The 24111-nt window shown below is 35.6% G+C and overlaps 1 protein-coding gene across 2 annotated transcripts in view; it reads left to right on the plus strand.

Annotated features, from left to right (window-relative positions):
• The window catches only part of KCNN2 (potassium calcium-activated channel subfamily N member 2), a 71518-nt gene that overhangs the window by 25957 nt on the left and 21450 nt on the right, over positions 1-24111 (plus strand). For both annotated transcript variants that reach the window (XR_013179798.1, XM_054652029.2), the window contains exon 4: positions 19609-19750. Coding sequence is in view for 1 of the 2 variants with exons in the window: in XM_054652029.2 (XP_054508004.2) it covers positions 19609-19750 (142 nt within the window). In the remaining variant the exon portion in view is untranslated. The remainder of the gene's footprint in view (positions 1-19608; positions 19751-24111) is intronic.

Raw genomic sequence — 24111 nt, forward strand, 5'->3', positions numbered from 1 at the left:
GTGTGAAGATTCTTGTTCTTAGTTTAAAAAAAGCAACCAAAAAAACCCAGAAAAACCCCAACAAACAAGCATATAAAACCCACCAACAACAAACCAAGCCTGGATATTTATTTTAAGGCTATTTTTAGGCTCAGAAGGTCAGAAGCAATGACACATGATTTTCATTTTTTTCAGTCTCATGACTGTCAACAGATCAAATAGTGTTTGTGTGTGGATGGTGCTGGCTGTTTATCATGATTCTTTACCTTCCCTTGGCTCACAGCTCACTGAAACTAGAATGTCCTACTGGCAGCCAGGTTTCTTCAGTGGTGGAAAACATTAAAAGTTAAATATTCAAAACAACAATAAGCAATGATGTCCTGTCATCATCCTGACTTGCAGCTGTGCTGTGAATGAATGATTCTCTGCCTACTAGTCTTAATTCCTGGTTTTCCATACTGAGGGTAGCTTAACTTTAAATGTTAGGTTATTGTTTTATAATATTTACATCTCAAAGCAATTAATAATTAAAACCACATGTAACCAATTGTATTTTTGCTGCAAAAGTTACAAATAGACCATCAGATCCATTATTTTATCATACAATGAAGGCAACAAGGGAATCTATTCATAGAAGTACATTGATAAATGTCTGATATGCATAACCCAGATCCAAAAAAGAGCAATCGATCTAAATAAAATATTCCTTTTCTAGGTGTATGCAGAGGGATTAATATCTAAATAATGTGTTCTTTTGCTTGAAAACAAAACAGTTATGTATACTTAAGGGGAAAAACAGATGCACCTGTTCTGATGCATGTAGAGTTTGCTATTTTTTTAAATTAATATTTTCCTTCCCTTTGAAAATGCTGTTTGTGTATTCTCAGCAAAATAACTTTGGGATATAAGTAAGAATACTCTTCAGTTGGTTTAGGTTATTAGAATTTTCCTTATAAATATGGAAAGTAGCAATAACTGATGAAGTGTCACTGGATATAGTCATGCCTTCACAAAAACATATCAAGCCAAAGAAGATCAGTGTTTCTGTAGTCCAAAAATAGCAGATCCAGCTTTGAGGAAGACAAAAGACAAAAAGTTAAAAAACAAGCAAAAAAAAATCTACTTGCTTAATTAAAGAAAAAAATATCTTTCTTTCAGATTAACTAGAGCAAGAAAACTTTTCTTAGGTTAAATTCCCTATTATTTACAAAGGACTTATATGTATATCAGTTGTAGAATAGAATGAAGTAGAAGAGCTCATGTACAGTTCAAAAACAGTAAGCAAAGTGAAAACTATTTTTCTAAGCAGAAAAGTCTGAAAAGAGTGAAAATACAGGGCAGTACTTAGGTGCTTTCAAGGATGAAAAGATTTTTTTTTAATTAATCTTGAATCTATAAAAAATTATTAAGAGAACAGTCTTTGTTCTGGTCAGTAAAAATGGTTGTATGTGCTCCAAATTCTTTTGGATAAGAAAGCAATTTATGGAAATTTTTTTATCATTATTTCATTACTGGGTCCAAAGTTATATATTCTGATCCTCATATTTTTAGATGTGATAATTGAATTTTTCCTCCATCTTTTGGCCAGCCTTTTAAACTATTCAGAATATTTTGCTTCAAAATGAGTAAAAGCTATTTGACATAGTACCCCAAAAGCAATCCTTATAAAATAGGGTCATACTGAAGCAAAAAGCAGTGTCTTGTCACTTCAAAATAGAATTTGTTGCTCCAACAGTTTAACATCTTTGAAAAGTGCACCCTGAAGTGTGAATTTAAGGTTTTCTACTGGTTCTCTTTTGCTTCTTGAGCAAAGTGAGAAGTATAGGCCATGGTTATCACTTCACTGCGAATAAGCTTCCAATATGCTGACTCTAGCCTTAGATATTGAAGAGTGGGTTCTATTGGGAATTTACGACTCAGCCCTAAAAATTCAAATTTATGAGGCCCATACAAGGATATAGATAGTGTTGTGAAATTGTGCAATTCAAGGAAATTAGTGGTTTAATGGCAGGAAACATGAGGAGGTGCTTTTTCAATATTTTGTATGTTCTTTATTTTCCTTTTCTGTGATTTTATCCTTTTAATTTGTTGTCTCAACAGCAGATTTTTCTTGCTTGGGTAGTTTTTTTTCTTTAAAAGTTCAAAATCAGCTATAGTTTTTACTATAGCTGATCTTGAGATAGTAAGTGATTTGCACCATCACTTAGAAGTAGTAAGTATTGTGTGTGTCCTCATTTACACTTGTGCTCCCCAAAACAGTGATATTATACTAGTTCAGATCTCAGGCTGATCAATCTAGAACATTTCTTACTGAGACAATAGAACATGACTCTACTTGCAGTTGTTTTTCCTCTAACCCAGATTGATATCCAATATTTCTTTTTAAGCCTTTTTCTGTGATAAATGAAATCTACTGACAAAATTCCTGTGGCTTTCCACAAGAGTGGTTAACTGAATTGAAGTATTCAGTTTTATAAAACAGTAACCTAACATTTAAAGTTAAGCTACACTCAGTGGAAAACCAGGAATTAATTGGGTATTGAAGACATCATTGCAATGTGAATTGGAGAAGTGTCTTGGATTATTTAGGTTGCAAGTTTCTGGGTCGGGGGTTGTCTTTGAACTATGTTTGCACACTGCTCAGCACAGTGGTGTCCAAGAATAACACTTACATATATGATACTGCAGTACTAATAAATGTCATAATTTCTAGTGAGGAAAAAGGGAAGCTAAACACTTTGAAGGCTGGTGGTGTTCTGATGAAGATGATACCTTCATGTGTTGATAGAGCAGTTTAAGCTGAACTGTCTGGTTTTGATGGATGCTGACTGTGCTGACAGCTTGTGCTGAGAACACTGCCCAGGCAGGAATTTACACCCTGCTAGCTGGCTTCTTTTCCCTGTTGTACTCCCTGCCTCAAGTGGAGAAGCCTAAGGCAAGAGCCTCCGTGTTCTCACTTGCAGAGGGGAGTATGTTCATGTTGGTTTGGTGGTGGGACCTCCAAGTGCCCTGTCTGGTCAGTGAAGCTGTGCTCCTGCCAGGCGTGTGCAGGCTCCGTGCTCAGCGCTGCGGTCTCTCTTCAGGCTGCATTGGGACAGCTGGGCTCTAAGGAGAAGTCTCTGTACTGTACTTCGTATGCGGTGCTTGTGACTCGGGGCTTAAGGGTATCTTCTCTTGCCAAGACTGACAGCAAAAGAGATCAGTCCCTAATCACTGGGAAGGTACAGTGAAGGTAAAAAGTACTCCAAATGTTCCAGAGCAGCAGGTACCTGAATAGGTTAAGAACACACAGAAATAGAGGGTGTCAGTGCCGTGGGGCTACAGCCTGCTTTGAAACCTGGTTGCAGACTCTGTGGAAACCAGTGAGCTTGCATTAGCTTAAAGTCCTTTGATGGTGGGGCTAAAATGATTGCATCTGCCTGGTTAATCACGCGAATCATGCCAAATTGTTGGCATGAGCCTTGGGTACAAACTTAAGTATCAGTATCAGGAATTGTATATAGGCCTGCAAATTGGTTTTGCAATGTTTTGGGGTTTTTTGCTTGTGGGGGCGGTTGTTTTTAAAAATTTTATTTATTCCATGAATTAAGTAAATATTTACGAATAAATTTGACTTGCAAAAAACTACCTAAAATGTGAAAATAGCAATAAAAACCAGTTTATGCTGTCTTTAAAACAATAAAATCTATTCTAATACATAAACAAGAATTATTAAATATGTAACTGCAGAACATAAGATTTTTATTAATATTAGTGTTAATGTAGTCTTCTATGACAAACATGTTCAGCCGAAAGTATAAAAAAGTATTCACTTAATATGAAGTGAATGAGATTTATATTTCAGGTATGCCAGACTTCAAGATTGTGTGTCCCAGGCTAGGAGTACAATGATACATTGTTCACCAGTGCTTATTTTGTTTGATGATATTATAAAGTAGGCCATTGGTCATGTTAAAGAATATCTTAATACTTTTAAACTTGAGTAGCTATAAATGCAGTTCCATAATGTTTGTTTTGTTTATTAGACTGGCTGCATTAAAAATATCTTGAGCTGTAGGCAGTTTTGGAGTACAAGGCAGAAGAACTTTAAAAACCTGGGACTTGAAAGTTATGTGTAGGACTGGATAAATGAACGTAATTTTTCAAAGATCAGGATTTTCTATAAGGCTGGAATACTAAAACTCAGCTTTTCCACAAGTAGTTCTGCAATCCAAGGTCTTTCACTTACTACACCATACCTGTGCTTCACTTCCCTTCCCTGTAGTGCTGTCATTCCTCTTTTGCAGCAGGTTATTTGTGAACCTTCAACAGGTGCAAAGAGACCTTACAAGCAAGGTATACACAGCTTGAAACTGCAAAGCAATTTTTACTTACTAGAAGTAAAATATCCAAAAGCTTAAGATGGAATTTAGTGGACTACTAGACTAAACATTAGGACACTCACTAGCCCAGTAAGATGCCAAAAGAGGTTTTGCTGGCCATGCAGGAGTGAGATAGGCAGTAAAGGTCTGTTCTCCACAGCTTCCTTTGTGCTGCTGCATACCCATGCCATGCTGCTGTGGTATTTTTGTCCAGATATATTTTCTCCAGATATGGATGGAGGATCTTTCAGCTTCCAGTGAGACCAACCTGCTTGGCTGGCCCTCTTTATTTTGTTTTTTTTTTTTTTTTCTTTTTCTTTAGGACTTTACCTTTCCACATTGGGAATGACCTTGAAACCTTGAGCTATAGACCATACCTTTCAAGAAGAGCTGATACAGTTCCTTTTAGTTAAAGCAAAAATGAGTGACTATTACCCAAGGCATTGCTAACACATGCATACCCATTTTATAACGTGATGGAACACTTGTATCTTGCTGCTTGAGCACAGCAGCTGAACTTGGATTTTATTTTTGTTTTTGTTATCTTTAAATCCTTTTCTATTTGGTTGGGTTTTTCTTTCATAGGAAATATCCAACAGCAGACTAGGAAGGATACAAAGGACATGGTTTTAATGTAGTGAGCTTCTGGTCATTGCACAGTAGAGCAAACAGTTAAACAGAAATGTGACTAAAAAACTTTAAAAGTTTGGGACTCAGCTGTCAAAACTATATGGTTCAACCTGTAACCTGGTGATCTCATAAGTTAGCTTCTACCATGAAAAATCCATGTTCAGGAAGGGGTGCTGATTGAATAACTCTTGATAAATTATTTAGGAGTTAACAGTTCTGTGATATGGAAGTGTCATTTTTTTTAAATAAGACTTTAACCAGTGCCTAATTATTATTTGTAAAATCTCTTATCTTTTTAATAAACACAAGAGACACCTAGAAGGAGTACCTTGTCTTAGTTTACAGAAAGAACTGTGAGCCACTCTGTGTTTTGGCTGTCCAATAAGGTCTGGATATTTTTTTAATGAAACAAAGCATCTAATAGTCAAAATGCATTGTTTCCTCAGCTGCTGTATAAAAGTTAAATTGAAAAATTTTATGTAGAAGCAAGAAAAAGTAGTTTAGTCTTATTGCAACTTAATGCTGCTTGAGGAGAGAAGATGATTTTGCCTGAGCATGTTTTCCTTTTTTTGGCTGTCAACCTTTCTAGTACATACAGAGGGGTTGTAGGACATGAGTTCTAGAGAAGAGAAGCTGCTGTCTTGGTCAGCTCTGGCAAAAAGTACAGCAGAGCATGGAAGGTATTTTGGTTATAATCAGTTGTGCCAGCGGGGTCAGTTGTTTTGTGTTGAATTCAGTAGTTGTCTGCAGTATGCCTGAGGGAGGAACCTGGCCGTGGGTTTGTGACACCTGCCTGTCGGTTTGTGACACCTGCCTCACCAGCTGCTGGGCTTGCAGTGGCGTGGGAGGGTGTGGAGTGTACTCTGCTGCAGGTGCTCTTTGGAAGTGCAAGCTTCAGGCTTGCTTTTGGTAGCTACAGAAGGATGACATTAACCTTTGTTCCACGTTCTTCAGTCACTGCATTCTTTGTTTTTATTGAACAACCTGAATTTACCAGTGTTTGTAGACACTCTAGATTAATTGGCCTGACTTGTCCAGAATTGTCCGAAATATATACACGGACCTTAGTGTCAGTTCAGGAGCTAGACTATGCATTTTTTGGGCATGCAGTTGTACATGTGGAAAACGACCTTGCAAAATATTTACAGAAAATAATTGCCTTCTAATAAAAACAATGTATCTTTTCACTGCATTTCAGAAAGAAGATACTTGATGTTCTAATTCCTTGAGTTAAAGGTGACCTCTTATTATTTTGTACTAAAAAGAATGCAGTGGATGTAATTGGCAAAGCTTCTCAGAATCTGAAATCAGAGATACAGCATTCCCTAAAATCGAACAGAGATTTCAGATCAAGTATTCATGCCCAAATGTCTCTTCTTTTTAACTCTGTTTTTAATCATTCATCTTTTCAGAAAATCACGATGCACCTTCAGACTAATGAGCTTCTAAAATTGTAACCCTGACTGTTTAAACTTTGATGTTAAATTGCAGTCTTTCGCAGTAGATTCTTTCCAAGGCGTTTAAAGGCAAATTATATGTTACATTTAGTTAATTGAACACCTTGATACTTGTCAGCTCTCAGTAATACCTTCTGCATTAATTTTCATGCTTTCTCAAGCCTACAAGGATTTAACAAAAAAATGTGCATGATAGTTCTTAATAATACTGCTTTTAGAGTGGTATTTTCTCCTTGCAAGCAGATCACATCAGTTGCCTTCCTTGTTCCTTGTGTGCTGGGAGGCAGAAAACCTGCTGATGCAGTCAGTGAACCTCAGCAGGATACTGTTGTCCTTCAGTGGTCGTATTTCTGATGTGGGCTGTGATTTCTCTTGATTTTTAGAAAATCACGTATATCACAGATAATAGGCAAAGAAGCAGATGCTATGTCCTGAGCTAGTATCTGCAGGAGACACAACCATCTGTACCAGGAATTACACATTCTATTGGTTTATTTTCTTTTTTTTTTTCAAAGGAAAACAAAAATGTAGACTGCAATAATGTTAGCTTGGTTTTAGTAGGATCAACCCTAGCACTCTTCCATTATTGAGGTAAGAGTGGTAGTAGCATTTTTGGTAGTATAGAACACTGGAGTTAAGGTTTTATTATACCAACAAAAGTATGGTAAATTTGTATATTATTTGTATGGTAAATTTGTATGGTAAATTTGTATGGTAAATTTGTATATTATACAAATAATGTGTAAAGTCACAAAAGCAATAAACAGTGCATATTTTTTGTGACAAACTGCATTATTTACTGACAAAAAAGGTGTTCTGTTTGTTGAAATAGCATGAGCTAGAGAATCCAACCTACAGTTCTGTTGTGACCTTGACCAAAGCCATTTAAGCTCTTTGTGATTACATCATGCATAGAATCATGTTTACTGCTGTTGCTTGGTCTGATGTCCCTGTTCTGAATAACAAAATTTATTTGAACTTTGTGAGCAAAGGATTCTACTAAAGTGTGATTGCAGTGCTGATGTTTTATATTGTTTCAAATTATTGTGCAGGTAGTGATGCAATCTAGATATACTCACTCTGAGAAACCAGGTGAGAAGTATGAAAATAGAGGAAATGTTGTAAATTCTGCATGCTTACATTTTTCTTTCTCATGGTTTTGGATAGGATATTCAGAATAAGTAAGCCATTCCCTGCTGAAGTCCTTGTGGCTGTACCACTGCCCCATATGTACTTCTCTAGTCAGGACTCCAGAATCTGGCAGACAAATTGACTGAAGCTGTACATTATGGAAAAGAAAGACTAGATTTCATGTATTTTCCAGGGATCTTTAATCCATATAGTTGGAATTTTTTTTCCTCTCCCCCTTTAAGGGAGTCACAACTGAATTTTTGGAACTCAAAGGATGCATCCAGAGAAAACCAAGGAATTTTTATTTTAAACGTGAAAGATAATTTTTCTTTTAGTCACATTATGGTGTTGAGTTCTTTAAAAGGTAACACTCAAATGTAGTTGAATTCTTACAGGAAAATTTTTCTGTGTATACATCTATCTATCTATCTATCTATCTATCTATCTGTCTGTCTACAACATATCCTTGTTTATACCTTTTTAAAGTGAAAGTTTTGTAGCTTCAGATATACAGTTTAGTTATAACATGGCCTGTACTCTACTCAAATGAGACAAACATCTACAGCTCAGTGTCTAGTTTTTCTTTTCCAAAACAAATATGCTGAGATCTCAGACTTGTTTATTCTTTAATGTCATGGACTTTCAGTAATGGAATAAAGTGTCTTTGACCTGCAAGAAATTTTTCATTTCTCATTTAAAATGAAGAGGGAAGAAAGCCCCAAATAAATATCTCTTTTTGTTACTTTTTGCATTGCTTTCAAGTTATAATTTCAGATACTTTTTATGAAGCAGGGCAACTGAAACAGTTAAAATACCATAAAAGTTGTAGCTCTCCAGTCACATTTGGAGTTCTTAAAAATGCTTGGGATTCTTTTTTTTCAACTGGATTGAGTTTTTCTTGTATTTGTAAATCTTGCAATTCAAACAAGTGAATAGAGGAGGCTTAATAGCTCCCAAAGAGCACCATTCTTGCTAGAAAAAGATCTGCTTGTGCATATTACATTTTCTCGGTATTTGTCCCATCAGTGAACTCATCTCATCTCTAGGGCTAAGAGAGCACTGTAAATTAAGTTTCAAGTTTGTTTAACATTTCATCTTCCAACATGTTGTTGTAATTTAATGCTAATTATGTTGGCAGCCTTTATGAAGCATTAAACACTCTGAGAAACAAATAATTAGTAAGAGTTAAAATTAAATTGAGTTTTCCTAACAAGCCAGTGTAGTTACAGACAGCAGTCCCAAAGTTGAATGTTCCCACTGTGTACATTCTTAGTTAAGCATAGCCCCTGATTATGTGCTTGCCTGTTTAAATCTTGACCAAGGAACTGAGTTGAAGCATGAAAGTCACATAGATAACACACATATCTGCTGTATGATTTCCATAGAATTTGCCAGTGGTGTAAACAATAGGCATTAAATAATTTCTGGCTTATTAGTGGACTCTTCCAAGATGTTTTACATGTAGACTCTAAGACACATGCTTCAAGTGTAGATAGCGCAAAAGGTAAGTTCTGCTGCCACACCAACCAGAGTACTCCCCTCCATTAAAAACAGAGTGAAAATATGTGGATTTTTTTTTTTTGAAAATGTCATCTGCTTAAGTTCCTTCGGAGCACAGAATTTCATTCTTTCTTCAGTGCTTCATTGAAAGCAGTTAAAATGCGGTCAGAAAGTCTTGAATGAAGGCCAAGATATCAGGGAACAAAGTGGTTTTGGTAAAAAAATATATATCATTAGAAAGTGTTCTGTCATGTTCATAATCTTCAGAGAAAATAGTACAAGATCTTCCTTTATTTTTGGTAAATGTCATTAAAATGAAGATGATCACTACAAAAGTTATTCTGTACTGAAAGCAAATGGAAAACAAATTGAAAATGCAAGTTTTTTTTTTGTCTGACAAGGAAAACATCAAATTTTACTCTTTTTTAATGACTAAGGGGGGGAGAAAAGTGCAAGGTTCAGACTACATATAATCTTATACTGACAGTATGACAGAATTTGGTGACAACATGTCAAGGCCTAAAACAGAGCAAAGAAAACTGTAATTGCATCTAGCATATATAACATATTATGAAGGTCTCTTAAGCCTTTTCTTTTTGGTTACATTTAGGTGGGCAACACATCTGTCTTCAAATGTGACACTGCAGAGGTCTGTATAAGCAAATGAGGATGATGTTCCTTTATTACCACGCCAGAGTAAAGTACTACATGTTGCCCTATTGCATTATTTCTAGCCTATCTGAAATTATGCTATTCTCTCAACTTGCATTTCCCTTGAGGACCTTGTGGCAGCTGGTCCATGTGAGCTGAGTCTGCTGTAAGACATGGTGAAAAGAGTCACAGGAATGTCTTCTATGTAGATAACCTTTCTCAATCCCTCTAAATGAACATCTCTATGTTAATCACAAAAATTAACTCCAAAGTATTTTCCTAGCCTTCTGATTGGTTTGACAAAGAGAACAAAATTTCAAAAGGGAGAACCCTGGGGTTTTTTCCTTAAATATTTACAATCTTATGCTGAAATTTCATACGTAAAAAGTAAGTGGGAAAACTTGTTACAAGTGCTTTCTTTGTTTCTTTTCCCATTCAGCAATCCATAGTTATTTTTTTATACTTTATGCTTCAGAACATTAAAGGTGTAGTCCCCAATACTTTACTAATGAACTGTTTGTGAGATCTGGTACAACTTTCAGCTGACTCTCAAAAGTATATAGACATTGGGTTTGGAATTGTCTTTAGAAATATTCAGTAAAATCTGTTTAGTTTCAAGCAATGACTTACAGAAGCTAAAGTGTAAATACAGTCATTCCTTTTTATAAAATAAATTAAAATCTAATCAACAGTAAGATCAATTTGGCTGATTTAAGTTAAGCACATAGCTGCAGCAGTGTTCCTGATACAGAGTGGTAAACTGGTCCCCAGTTCTGAGTAACTCAATGAAACTTGCACTGACTGCAGGCTTCTGCTCTGATCTAAAATAAAAAATAAAAATAAATTCTGTCTAGATTTTTTTAAATGTTTATTTGTAAATTGCTGTCCTATTTAAACCAGTTTTATTCTCCAATTTATCCAGAACATACATTTTGATGAATCCAGTGTTCTGTTTTCAATTCTAAAGGAAAGGGAGTTGGCATATTATTTATTTTATTTTATTTTATTTTAGTCATCTGTTTCCAATGTCCATTACATTAGAGAACTTGCATATGTTGGTAAAATTGTTGATATCCTAATGAACTTTGGACAAAAAACCCCAAACCAGCAGGCTTTAATGACCATGAGCTTGTGCTTCAATTCTTTTTTTAGAAGGTAATACATCAGCTACAGAACTAATAAATTTTGTGATGGTAAATCAGTTCCATTAGAGAAAAATGCATTCAGAATTCTCTGTTTGTCAGAAAATCATTTTGAAGAACTCAGCTTAATCTTTGCTATATAATTTCACCTCCTCCTGTTTTCTCCGTCCATAAAAGGCTAACTTTTACCTTGTTCTGCTGTTTTATGTCAGAAAAAAAAAGGTATGTTTCATTTAAAGTCTGTTGTGATGAATTCTATTTGTACTTTCTAAAACTTTGTTTTAAGGTTTTTCTTCAGAAAACTAATTCAGAATTTTTAGATATCAGTTGATTCTGATAATCTCAATTAAAAAAAAAAAATCTTTCCTCCTTCTGAGAGAGGTTCAGGTATAAAATAGTAACAGAGTATCTCCAGAGGAAGTGCAAAATGCAAGATAAGGGAAAATTTTAGAAGAGTTAGAATTAGTTGCCAGTGAATATAATGATTCGCAGTAGAGCTCATTAAGAAACTCTTTGATTTTGAATGATTCATATTTTATCATAACACAGCTTTAGCCAGCACTTTTGCGGACCTCAAAAAATTAAAGCAAAGCAAACTTTAAAAATTAAATTCCTTCTCATTGTATTGACAAATTTTAGTGATTAGACTTTGTGAAAAATATGGGTGTAAATAAATATCCAGGCATATCTTTTAAAATAAGATTAAAAAGTACTGGAAAACAGGAGTTTTTCCTCAAGATTGCTTATCTCACTTCAGTTTCCTTCTTCCATTTTCATATATTTTAATATCACATTAACTGCATATTTATAGTAGTTTACTTTACAGAACAATTTATGATTAAGATAATATACAGAACTACAGGAGGAGCAGCTCTTGGATATTTCAGATTTTATTTCTAATAGTTAGTGTGTTTGCAGTCACTGTCTTTCTGGATTACTTGTTGAATTTTGCTTTCAAAGCAGAGTTAATGTTTACTCAAAGTGTGGCTTGTCAAGGATTTTAACATACGCATTCCTTTTATCAGCTTTTTTCTCAAGCTTTTCAGACAGTATGTCTCTCCACTGGATTAAAGAATCATTTTAAATTTGATTTTAAATTCAAATAGCTTCAAAAACATATTCTTAGATACTTTGACAGCCTGTATACTAACAGGTAGAACAGTGAGATGAAGATGCTGATGTAAATCAGCTTTGTGCTTAAGAAGAGCTTGACAAGAGTTCACTCCCCATGGTCAGTGCTCTCTGCACTAAGCTGCTAAAGTAATAAAAGGGTGTCAACAACTCATTTTTGCTGTGCTTTGTGGAGAGCCTGATGCATTTAGGAGGCTAATTTGCCTCTTTTGGATATGCCACTATTTTTGGCAAAATGAAGAATTTCGGTGTTATGCAATTTTTTAATGTCTAATTTAAGAGAATTATTTTTAGACATGCGAGTCATTATAGAGGACTTTGTGTTCATTGGGTTTTAGCCAGAGCTTTGGGCATACAGGCTAATCAAACTGGGAGGTTGGGAGCTGAGAGCTCGCAAGGTGAAGGCCACCAAAATAATCATCAGCTGTAAAAAAAACAAACCTTAACTTCATCCAAAGAGTCTGTCAGAGAGCTATGAAAAATTAAAATGTGCTATTTCATTTCCAAAAAGATGAGGCTAAAAATGCTATGCCAGTGAGGTATTTTATGCTGTGACCAGTTGTGCTTTCCATTGGAAAAGATACTAATGTGTTTTTTGTGAAGACCAAAAAGTCACATGTGATTATGGAATTGTGGAGCACATTGTAATACATATGCCAAAGTCCATGAGTAAGGATATTTTTTCATACCATACTGTTTTGGTGCTGATTGCTATTCCTGATCCAGCAACTAATATCAACCATTAGAGTCTGACTTTGACTCTTAAAGCTTGAGTTATGTGAAGCATGCTTAGTTATTCTGCAGTCTGGGTGTGTATATAGAAACCGGGAAAGGCTAGAGAGTTGAGTTTTTGAAATCTGAAGGCCCTCCTTTGGAACATGCAAAACTCTTTTTATTTGGTGACAGAATATTATCAAATGTAAAGAAACGGAGCTGGGAAATGCTGAATTCCTGACCCTGCCCTGCAGCATGAAGATAGATCTTTCCAAAGGAAGACGGTGTGAATATAATAGAATGTGTTAGTCCAAATACTTAAGATTAAGCAGAATTTTGTACACAGAATAATTATTGTAAGTTTTTTTGAAATGAGAAGAATCAGTCATGGAACTTTTGTGACAGCTGCTACTGTTAGTCCCAGCTTTCACCTCTGGGAGATACAGAGGTATTCCTATATGCCTTACATTCTGTTCCGTTGTGCACATTTAACTTCATTAAAATAAGCCATGTTTAGGCACAGTGAACCTAATTGTTTTTCAAAACAGTCAGATGATATGTTTAAAAAACACATCTGTAGGCAAAGCTTAGGACTTTTTGTACACCTTTCCAGGAGCTTTAGGTATATTCTTTATTCTGCTGAGTCACAACAAATCACAACTTCAGTTATGCCACTGCAGGAGCAAAATAGCTTGTAACTGCTGAAAAGAACACAGTGGGAGTAAGAATATGCCTGTACTGGGGGATAAGTACCAAAACTGGGGCTTGAGGAGAGGTGGGTGCATTTCTTAATTGAGGCAAGAAAAAATTCTCCTTAAACTCTCTAAACACTTTGATAAGACACATTATTTTTTTCTCATAGTCAAGACCTTCTGAAGCAGTAGTCACCACTTTATTTGCAGGAATACTTTTTGATACATTGATACTGAGCTTTCGTATCTTCTATTCTTTCTAGAGGATTGCTGTCTGTCACAAATTTAAGCCTTTCCCAATTTCCCAATACTTACAGAATTGATTCAACAAATTCTCCTTAACATTCTTAACACTATTATTGAAAGCACATTTAAAAAAAAAAAGTCAGGTACTTTTAAGGAGCTTCAACAGCTTTTTTTGCTTGTAACTGAATGAATTCTCTTGGAAAGGTGGAAAATATTCACAGGTATAATGATTTAGCACAGCATTAGCTCTCTACAGCACCGTTGAAGACAAGGCTGCCACCAGTGGAAGACAAGTAAAGGCTTGGCATCCTTAGTAAAAATGGCATTTAATTCTTATTTCTTATTCTTTACTGGTGGGTTATCTGTTGCTCAGGCATTGATGGGTGGCTATCTGACATAGGCTAGGGGTAATTTTATGTCTTTACCCTTATATTTAAACTATAGTTTATATTAAAAATAATGGAAAATTTTCTTAAAACATACTACCTCACCCATCTGATTTTGTGTTGGTTTTTCTCCCCATTTCCTTTCGTTTTCTTTTAGATTATATTTTTCATTCATCTTAGCAAATAACATGCTAATTACATAGAATATTTCACATTTCTTGGTTTTATTAGCTTTTTGTAAATAGCCTGAAAATGCTCTTAGCAGAAAAATCATGAACATTTTCGGCTGTGGTAGAAGCAATCCAGTCAACTGAACCTTACCCATTACTTTTGACTGGGTTCACAACTGCTAATGTTGTGAGTCAGTCTGTTTGAAATGCAGGCATTTGTTGTGGTGTTTTGCACTTTCATTAAACAGTTATTGTGACAAGAACATTTTTGCTGCCCTTCGTAAATATTTGGGGGACCTCAACAGCATTGTTAGGAAAAAGATAAGGAGCGGCATACATTTTTCCAAGCTGCCCTTCTGATCCTAAGCCCATCAAGGCAGGCAAAATTTCTTCCATTGACTTTGGCTTTTGGAGTCATCCCCACTGTTCCTTCCATGTGCCATTATGGATTTCTTCTTTCCTTTCTTTTAAACAGGAGGAAGGGAGAAGGAATACAAAGACATCTCTGCTATCATCACAGATAAAATGCTGCTGGTACTAACCATCTAACTGAGACTAAAAAGACAGTAACAGAATGGTCTGATACTGTGGGGGACCTCTAATAGGTGGTTAGATCAATCAGTTCCTCAACAGAGCCTTGACAAGTTTCTGATTTACTGGGATAAGCCTGTTTCCAGCTGTTAATAATCTAAAAGATTTTAACGTTTGACAAAAAAAACCTCAGCCTGAATTGCCATTGCCAGGACTTTCTTCTTGATTATGGTAAAAGCAGCAGAAATGGTCATCTTTTCAATAATTTTTAGTTCTTTCCTTGACTTGTTCAAGGAGGCAAAACCAAAAATAGCAAAATTATCAGAGGCTGTTCATGGAGGCAAGAGTAACTTAATTGGAACTGCTGAGTGTGAATTAATGCACCGGTGGTCAAACTTCATGTTATACTTGATTACTTCTTATTAAGATGAATGTGTCTTAAATGTCCAGATGTGAATTTGTGATAATTATGTGCAGCTAAAAAGCAGATGTTCTACCAATTAAATGAAACTTCATCACATACGAACAGGGAAGGGAAGCAGTACTGAAAATCATGACACTAACTGTGAAAGCAGAAGGAGACTGCTGTTTGATAAAGAATTTGAAATATTTCTTTGACAAACAAAGCCACTGCAGTATTGTCGCTTGAGGAATATATTATATTTTTCTGAGATGAGTTGTAAAACTCCCACTCAGTTTGGCTTGAGAAAGAATTGAGCCATGCTATTTTTTCACAAATATAATCATTCAGCTATTTTTGGTTTGAATTAGAGTGGTGTCAAGACTTATATATGCTGATTGGTGAGAACTGGATGGTGGTGTTTCACAGGATGATGATTGCCTGGTGAATAGTGTGTTCCAGCTGCAGCACTGCCTGCCTGCTGACATATCCCTTATTAGAAAAGAAGTGTGATAAATAATTCTTATGGCTGTGTGACTTCAGCCAATGATTTTTGTACGCTGCAGGAATACATAGCTTTTCAAAATGACCCTTTATTCTGCAGCTGTGTGAGTCTGGGTGTAATCAAGAAAGTCAAACTGTATATAGATGCAGTTTTAATACAGTTTAATACTAGTTCTTATCTTCAAGTGATTCACAATCTTTCTTATGCAGCTTTTTATTGATTAAGAATAATGGACTTTAAATATTTATATGAATATATTTGCCATGACTAATTTAAAAAATAAAAAAACATAAAAATAAAAACCTTTATATAAATAAGAATTAATGACAACAAATCTTCCATTTTGGAATTTGGTTGGTAATGACAAGATTCTGCTTTGTGTGAAACTCTTCACTGAAAGGAAATCTTTGTTTCTATTTCTTTAATTCTGAGCTTTCAGGTTTCCTAGCTTTTCATAGTAAATTGTTTTCCTGTTGGGTTTCAGAAGTTTCAGATGTAGGGTGAATGGATACTTTTGGAAAACTACAGTTATTGGAATGTGAATATTGAATACAGAATATTGGAATGTGTTACACCCAAGCTGTCTTTCACAGTCCAGCTGGAATGAGGAGATGTTTGTAGTGGCTTGTGATTACTGACAGAGAGCAAGACAGCTCTGCTCCAGTGCTTGTGTGGTTGGCTTTTCTGCTCTCTATAATGTCCACTGGAATTGGCTCTACTGGGGATAATCTCAGCGGTGAAGTGAAAGATACAGTTGTAGGAATGGCTTTTATGTGGTCTTCTGGTGACTTCTAGAGCCACACATTAGAGAAACTCTTATAGAAAAACATGAGAAAGTTTAACTTCTGCTGTGACCATTTTGCTATTCCCTGCATAAATGGAGAAGTTCACTCTTTGATGCTGGGATAACTTTGAAAACACGTCTAAGGGCAGTGGGTTGATTTCTTTCCCCTTCTTCAAAAGAAAGTCAATTAAATGCCTCTGGTGTTAGTTTTTAGCCATTTCCATTACTGTAAAAATAAATATTCTGCAATACTACTTTCTTAAGATATTGCTTTTTCTGATTTGATGCAGAAATAATAATATTTTTTTACCTGATTGTGGACACAGGGTAGCAGATGACTGTCCTGACTTTCCCGGTTCAGGCTTGAGTCCCAGGTGATAGTGGTGCCTAGGGACTTTATAAAGTACTTGGAAATCCCTGCTGACACAGCAGTAATCTTATGAAAATCCAAAGCGTGTAGACATATACCAGAACTGCTAACCAAAGAGATTAAAAAATCTTAAGTGAGGTTACAAAATATATGAGACAAGATTAAACTACCTGCTTAAAAATATTACAGAGAAATTACAGGATTATCATGAGAGTGATACCTTTTTATACCGTCACAATTTTACCTACAGATTTTTAACTTGAGAAGTCAGCCCTTCAACTTTCCATGTACAGTTGCAAGAGAAAAAGTTTTTAGTTTTTTTTGAAATATTAAATTAGGCAAATTATGTAATTTGCATGCTTTACTGTGCTTGAGTATTTGCAGCAATAACTGCAACTATTTCATGTCCTCCCATATCCTTTGTTTCTTAATCACAGTAAATTCATTAATAAGTAGTGGTGATGATTTTTAAATTAAGCATGCAAAATTTGATTGCTGAACTATAGCCTTAAAATCATAACTAAGTGACTTAGTTAAAATCATAACTAAGAAAATACTCTGAGTAGGAAATCCAGGATGCCTGACCTAACAACTAGGATGGAAAATTTAAGCAGGTCCTTCCTTGAATTGTGCTAACAAATATTGATGTAGATAGCTTTAATGAATAGTTCATCTAGGGAAGCTTAATTGTCTCCATGTCTCCAATGAATCTTGTAAAACTTCTGATGTGCCTTTTAAAATTTATGTCACCTTTTTTAAAGAACCTATGTGTAGGTTGGCTTGTGTGTTTTCTGTCATGGGTAAAGGAGGATAAGTGGATGAAGACTCCCATTTTCTCTTCCCTTTCTCTTCAAGACTTAAGAAAGTAGTGTTAATATTCTTATGGGTTATTTATTTCTGGAACTTAGTGAGTTGTCTTTGAATCTTCTGTTTTCAGTCATATGAAGCATGGAAGTGATCAGGTTCAAAATCCAAAGAGAGGCATTAAAGAAATGTATTGTAAATATTTATGTGGGCATTTCTTAATATTTGCCTGAATTGCTAACCTTAGAATGTATTGTAGCTTTAGTACCCTTCTGTGAAGTTCATCCAGACACTATGGATCGTATCTCTTACTTGATACTCTGTAGGGATTAGCATGATAGATACACAGGCTTTCTTCTTGCCTCCTGGATGGGACAAATGTGTTTCTCTCTCTGTATCCATATATTTATTTCACAGCTGTTACTTGCTACGAATCTTAAGTGGAGACTAAAATCCCTAACATTTAGTGCAGTCTAGAAAAAAAAAACAATGTCCGATTGTGGTTTGCTACATGCAAAGCTCTGTGGTCATGAGCTAAATCTGCCGTTCTTTTTTTTAACTCTTTTTGCTGTTGTGGTTATCATTGCTGATGTCCTTAGGACCTCCAAATGTGGACTTTTACTACATTTTTCTAAGTTTTGTTCTAGGCAAAACAGAGAAATTTGCATAAAATATGTGAGAGACAACACTGACACCAGGAGAGAGGAAAATCCAGGTGAAGTGTGGAACAGACTTGATTGGAGTGGTTGCTGTGGTCTCTGGCAGTCAAAGAGCTTTTATGTTGTTGTAATCATCAGAGCATAGGTGGGACTTTGAAGATAGTATGTTGCAGACATTTATGGTGAATATCTTAAAAGTGTGAGAACAGGGAATTTCCTGAGAGTGCCTCTGTGCTTGCTATGCATTCTTGGTCCGTCACGGAGACTGCAGTCCGGAAAGGAAGGAAACAGAAGCAGTTGTTTCAGTTGTGGGAAGCAGGTTGTTTACGGATTTGTGAACTAATTAAATAAATGGCCCTCTGTGACCCCCTGCGAGACACCGATTTAGGGACTGGCTAAAATAATACTCTTGGGGAATCTAACAGCATTTAGTGAACCTGAGGCTTCACAGCAGCTGCAGGGGTGATTGCAATCTTGAGTCTGCAGTGGCTGCTGCAGATAGTCTCTATGGCAGGGCTGCTCTGTCCAGGAAGCAAAATTCCACCCTACTTTAGGCTATTAGGCTTTTTTTTCCCCCCATCACAGACTGAGTGGTGACAACAGGTTTTTAAATATAAAATCTATCTTCACCTTCTATTCGGTATATATGTCATGTGACAACAAGATTATTTATCTAAACTTAGCAGTTTTTGGAAAGGAAAAATATTCTACTATAATATTGAAACTAAGTCAAGAAACAGCACATTGTGAAATTTGACATAATAGCTGACTAAACACTAAAGGGAGTTTTTGCTATATTTAAGGTAAACATCTTTTGATAGTGAGAAATACAATGGCATACTTTTTTATTTACCTTGAACTTGTAGAAGGAGAGAGACCATAGGTTGTCTAAGTCAGCATTTATGTGTTCTTTTAGGATTGGATTTCTGATCATAGAGTGCATTCAGGCCAAGGAGATGATGTACTCTGCTGTCTGGTTGTGCACACAACCCATTCTCACTCTCATATTTGCCTCAGACCGCAGCAACTGTGGTATTCTGGTGTCTTATGCTACTGCAGAGCATTACCAGGACTTGTACCCCTGGTGAAGAGATTATGTTAAAAACAAAGAGATTTCTGCTGCTTTACAGTAATAACCAAATACTGAATTATAAACTATTTCTACTACTGGTGTTTTTATATCTTCTGATCCATTACTGCTCATGTATTTGTATTTGAGTTATATTTAATTCCTTATAACTCCTTTTAAAATGAGATTGTAAACAAAAATGGTTGTATGGACCAGTCAATGCATTTTTTTTCAGAGAGCGCAATAGTTTAACAAATGTTTTCATGATAAAGAAATTGTTTTCTTCTTCTTTTCAGATACCATGACCAACAGGATGTTACTAGCAATTTCCTTGGAGCAATGTGGTTGATTTCAATAACTTTTCTATCCATTGGATATGGGGATATGGTACCAAATACATACTGTGGAAAAGGGGTCTGTTTACTTACTGGAATCATGGTGAGTGAATTTGTTAATTGGATATGAGATTGTGATTGCTTTTAATTAATTTGAAATTAAGCCAAAAACTTTTGGTAGTCATAAAGAAATATTCATCTGCTGTCTTGTAGAGGGTATACTTAATCAGACCATACCCAAAGTCTCTCATTCCTAATAATAAAACAGAGTTTTCTTTTTCTTTAAGCAAAAATTTAGCAACTGTGTAATGAAATACAGAGAAACAAATTGCACCCTGACATAATTCAGAAATCTCAGTAAAGTTTTCCATTAAATGTTAAGGTATCATATCATCTTGATGATCTTTGGTCATGTATAATTGGACCAGTACTAATAACGGATCTTCAGTTATGAGTTTCTTAATTTCTTATGAGTTTCTTAAAATTAATCACAAAGAGACATAATGGTGGCTAAATTCTTAAAATTTTTTTGTTTGAGCATAGTTTTCTAGTCTTTCTTATGAGTCTAATAACGTATTATTCATAGCAGTCCATTGCTTTAAGTGGAATAATGTTATGCTATTTGAACAGTAAGACCTTTTGCTACCATTGATACCATGCAGCAATTGTTAGGTTATGCATGCTCAATATATATCTATTAAGTGTATTTCATATCTGTTTTTAATTTTTTGTACTGCACCATTTGGTCAAAGTTGGGCAGGGAGTAAGGCAATGTATTGTAATGGTGGGAAAATTTACAGATATTTACAGTAAATTAGATGTAAACAAGTTCTGGGCTCTGCCATCCTTATTTGTACCAACTTCTGTGTAAATGCCCCTGTGAATGAGAAAGGCTGAATGATTGTCATGTATGTACAGTATGCAACAATAAGATACATACTTGCTTCTGAATTTTTGCCAATGATTATAAGTAATGCATGTATAAGTAATCTGCCTCTGTTAAAACAACTATATTGGGATTATGGCTGAAAGCAAATACTATCAAAGCATTGTCCCTTTTGAGCAGATAGGTTGATAGAAGATTGGTTTATAATAAGTGTACATTTTATGTCCAGAGAGAAAAAAAAGCTGCTTTTTTTTTTTTTTGTAAGGTTTAAGGATTTTTTTTACAAATGCTTCAAAATAATCTTTTAAAAAAACCTGATAGGTTTCAGTTTATTGACCTTTATTAATAAAGATTGACAAAGATTTCCAGTATATTTTGCAAAAGGTGGTAAATGCATATGTCCTTAAATACAGAGTTTGCAGTAGAGTTGAAAGGTGCAGGCTAAAAGCAGAGGAAGGACACACAGGGCTTTTTGAAAGGCTCTTAGCTGAGCTCAAATGTGCCATCTTCTGGGGTGTTTACCTTTGCTCCTTTCTGCATTGGATATTGATGCCAGAGAGAATGAAATGTGGTCATAAATTCACTAGAAAAAGGGATGGGAGAAGCAGTGTTTATTGCCACCTTGCAGGGCAGGGATTGCAGAATTGACAGAATCCTCATACAAAGTCACTTCCACGGCTTCCATGGAAAAGTCAAGTATGGATTTATACATACTGTTTTCACACATTGGCATCTCTTTTTCACAACTGGAAGACTTGTAAAATATATGGATGATACCTTCATGTCTCTGATTGGGTTTTTTTAGTGATTATAAGTTCTGCAGCGGCTTTGGAAGAGCAGAGGCTCCAATCAGAATGTCGTGGTAATGAATTTGGGAAAACGAGCCAAGTAGCTGCTGTGTTATGATAGGTAAAACAATAGAAAGGCTAACCACTAACTACATTAAAGTAATCTTTGAGATAAAAAAACATGGAACAATGAGAAAAAGTCAGATGCTGGAATTATTCTGGTACTTTTTTTGGTATTTGCCTTTTGTTTTGTTTTGTTTTGTTTTGTTTTGTTTTGTTTTGTTTTGTTTTTATAAAGGACCTGAGGAGTATGAAGTATGGCACAGTAAATATAATAATGAACTCTCTTCTAGACAAACCTGTAATACCAAAAAGCTTACAGGTCTTGAATATCATTCTTTAAAACCAATTACTCTTCTGAAACTTGTACAGTAACTAATTAATGTTTGTTGTGGAAAATATAAAATCCTAAAAGAACAGACCTACTGATTTTTATTTCAATAGGAGCAATTGATGATCTAATTAAAAGACACACAAAGGTAACTGTTAAATGGATCTAGTAAAATAAAAACATATATTTGGTTTTAAGAGGTAAAGTGTAATTCCCTAGCATGTGAAGCAGCAAGTGCATTGGATTAGTGTGATCAATGCCAAATACTGCTGAGTATTTGTGTTTGCTTTTGGGTAAGGTCCCTATTAAAATGGATGGAAGGGGGAATAAATAGAAATACTTGTGAGTACAAGAGTAGTTACACAGACAACTGAAGAATTAATATTGGCTTTGTGGAACTGGTGGCCCAAGGAAGCCTACTTCGGTGTCTCGATCCCTAGGGATCAAGTAGGAAGGTAGACCCTGGTGCCATGTCTACCTTCCTACTTCTGCCTCAGGAATTGCTTTCTGTGCAATGGAGATGGGAGTGCTCAGGCTGAGCTCTGCCTTGTACTCCAGCCTGAGAAGTGGGCTTTGTGCAGTCTGCTGGTGGCACCAAGTTGTGTTGGTGATTGACATTGTAACTACTGCTGTCTTAGGTCACTGATGTAAAGTGACACCTATTAAACTCTACAAATGCACACTGCTGGAAAATATGAAAATATTTACACATATTCAGATTATACCAAAAGGAAAAATGCCTTGAGAATTGTTGAGAGTAAGATAGCAAAGAAGTTTGATAAATGTATTAGAGAAATTGGGGAAAAAACCCAAAATAAATTAAAAAAAAAAACAAAAAAAAACCAAAACACCCCCCCCCAAAAAAAACAACCCTGTGAACAAAAAAATGAAAAAAAATGAACCATTTACATTGTGATCTTGCAAAGCACTTAAATATATGAAACTTTCATAAAAATACTGACACACATTACAAAGAGGAGTCAATGCAGAAATGTTTTACAGTCAAGCAAGTGAAACTGAACTGGGTGCCTCAACTCAATTATGAAACTTTTACTAGGCAGCAGTAGCAGACTGTGGGCCAGGTGGGCTATAAATTGAGAGCAAATGTATTCTCTGCCCCTTGTGTACTTTAGGTAGGTCTGGAAGAGTGGGTTGGATGGATATGCATACAGCTGCTGTCACTGTTCTCAGAGCAGGATAGAGAGGAAAGAGGGAGACCTGTGGCATCTTTGCCGTGCCGTGCAACTTGTTGGTGTACTGAATTTGCATATGTTTTGTGCCTCCTGGAGCTGCCATGCCTGGTTGTCAATGCCCACCCAGGCAGATCTCTCAGATGCTCATCAGCAAGGTGATCTCTGCTACAGGTGGAACACTTTCCTTGTATGGTTTCTAAGTGGAACTGCTTGTGTAGGCAGCACTTCCACTTTTTTAATGGCTTTTTGCATTTCAGGCGTTGGAGTGGTTTGCAAAATTTTCCCTGCATTATAAGGAGATTAATGAAGTTAGCAAAAATTTAAAGAAGTTCTGTAGAAATTGGTAAGGGGGAGTGTGAGAAGATATGGAAAACTTCATAATTATGGACTGTGAGATGGATAACTTTTGCAGACCTTTGTAAGCTTTTGGAGTTACACAAGATAAAACAAGGGCAATCAATTCTTCTGACTGCAAATACAAGGACCTGTTACAAGTTTTAAGAAGGACATTTTTCCTTTTAGATCCAGCATTATGTGGTGAGGTGGTGCTTTTATTGTATGATGCAAAGTTTATGATGCAGAATCTTCCTGCAAAGCCACCCACCAACAGTTAGAAGCAGACATGTAAGCCAAACCTATGTTGCTGCAAATAAAATGGATGAATTGCAATTGTCCTGTCACAGGATGCAGTTGGTTTGGTATAGCTCAATGATGTTTGCTTTAAATGAAATAGATGTTATTTCAAGTGTCTGCTTTGCTAATGTGGAAATTATACTTTAATTGCTTCTCTTGTTGAAATGAACTTCAAAGAGATTATTAGGCTTAGGAAAGAACCAAAAAAATACAAAAAGTTTCTTAAATGTATACAATGGCTGTGGACAAGATTTGAGTTTTTCCTTGCAAAAACTTTAAGTGGCATCTTTTAACTACAGTATTTGAAGACCACTCATGTAGATGAAATATTCTTATTAGAGTAGTTGCTATGAAGTCAGTGTGTACAATCTGGCTTTAGGAGCTATTAGTTCTGAATGGTGAATCAAAAATTAATATCTCATTTTAAATCCTCTCATGCTGAAGGTTTTATGTCCTTTGGAAGTCTGCATTTATTTCTAAACAATCACTGTTTCTTTGCTATGAATCATGAAAAAAGTGATGATGATGATGAGGTGTTTCTGGTTTAAGAACAGAGAACTCTTCATCTAAGGC

The sequence above is a fragment of the Agelaius phoeniceus genome, chromosome Z (genome assembly GCF_051311805.1).
Source record: "Agelaius phoeniceus isolate bAgePho1 chromosome Z, bAgePho1.hap1, whole genome shotgun sequence".
Taxonomy (NCBI): domain Eukaryota; kingdom Metazoa; phylum Chordata; class Aves; order Passeriformes; family Icteridae; genus Agelaius; species Agelaius phoeniceus.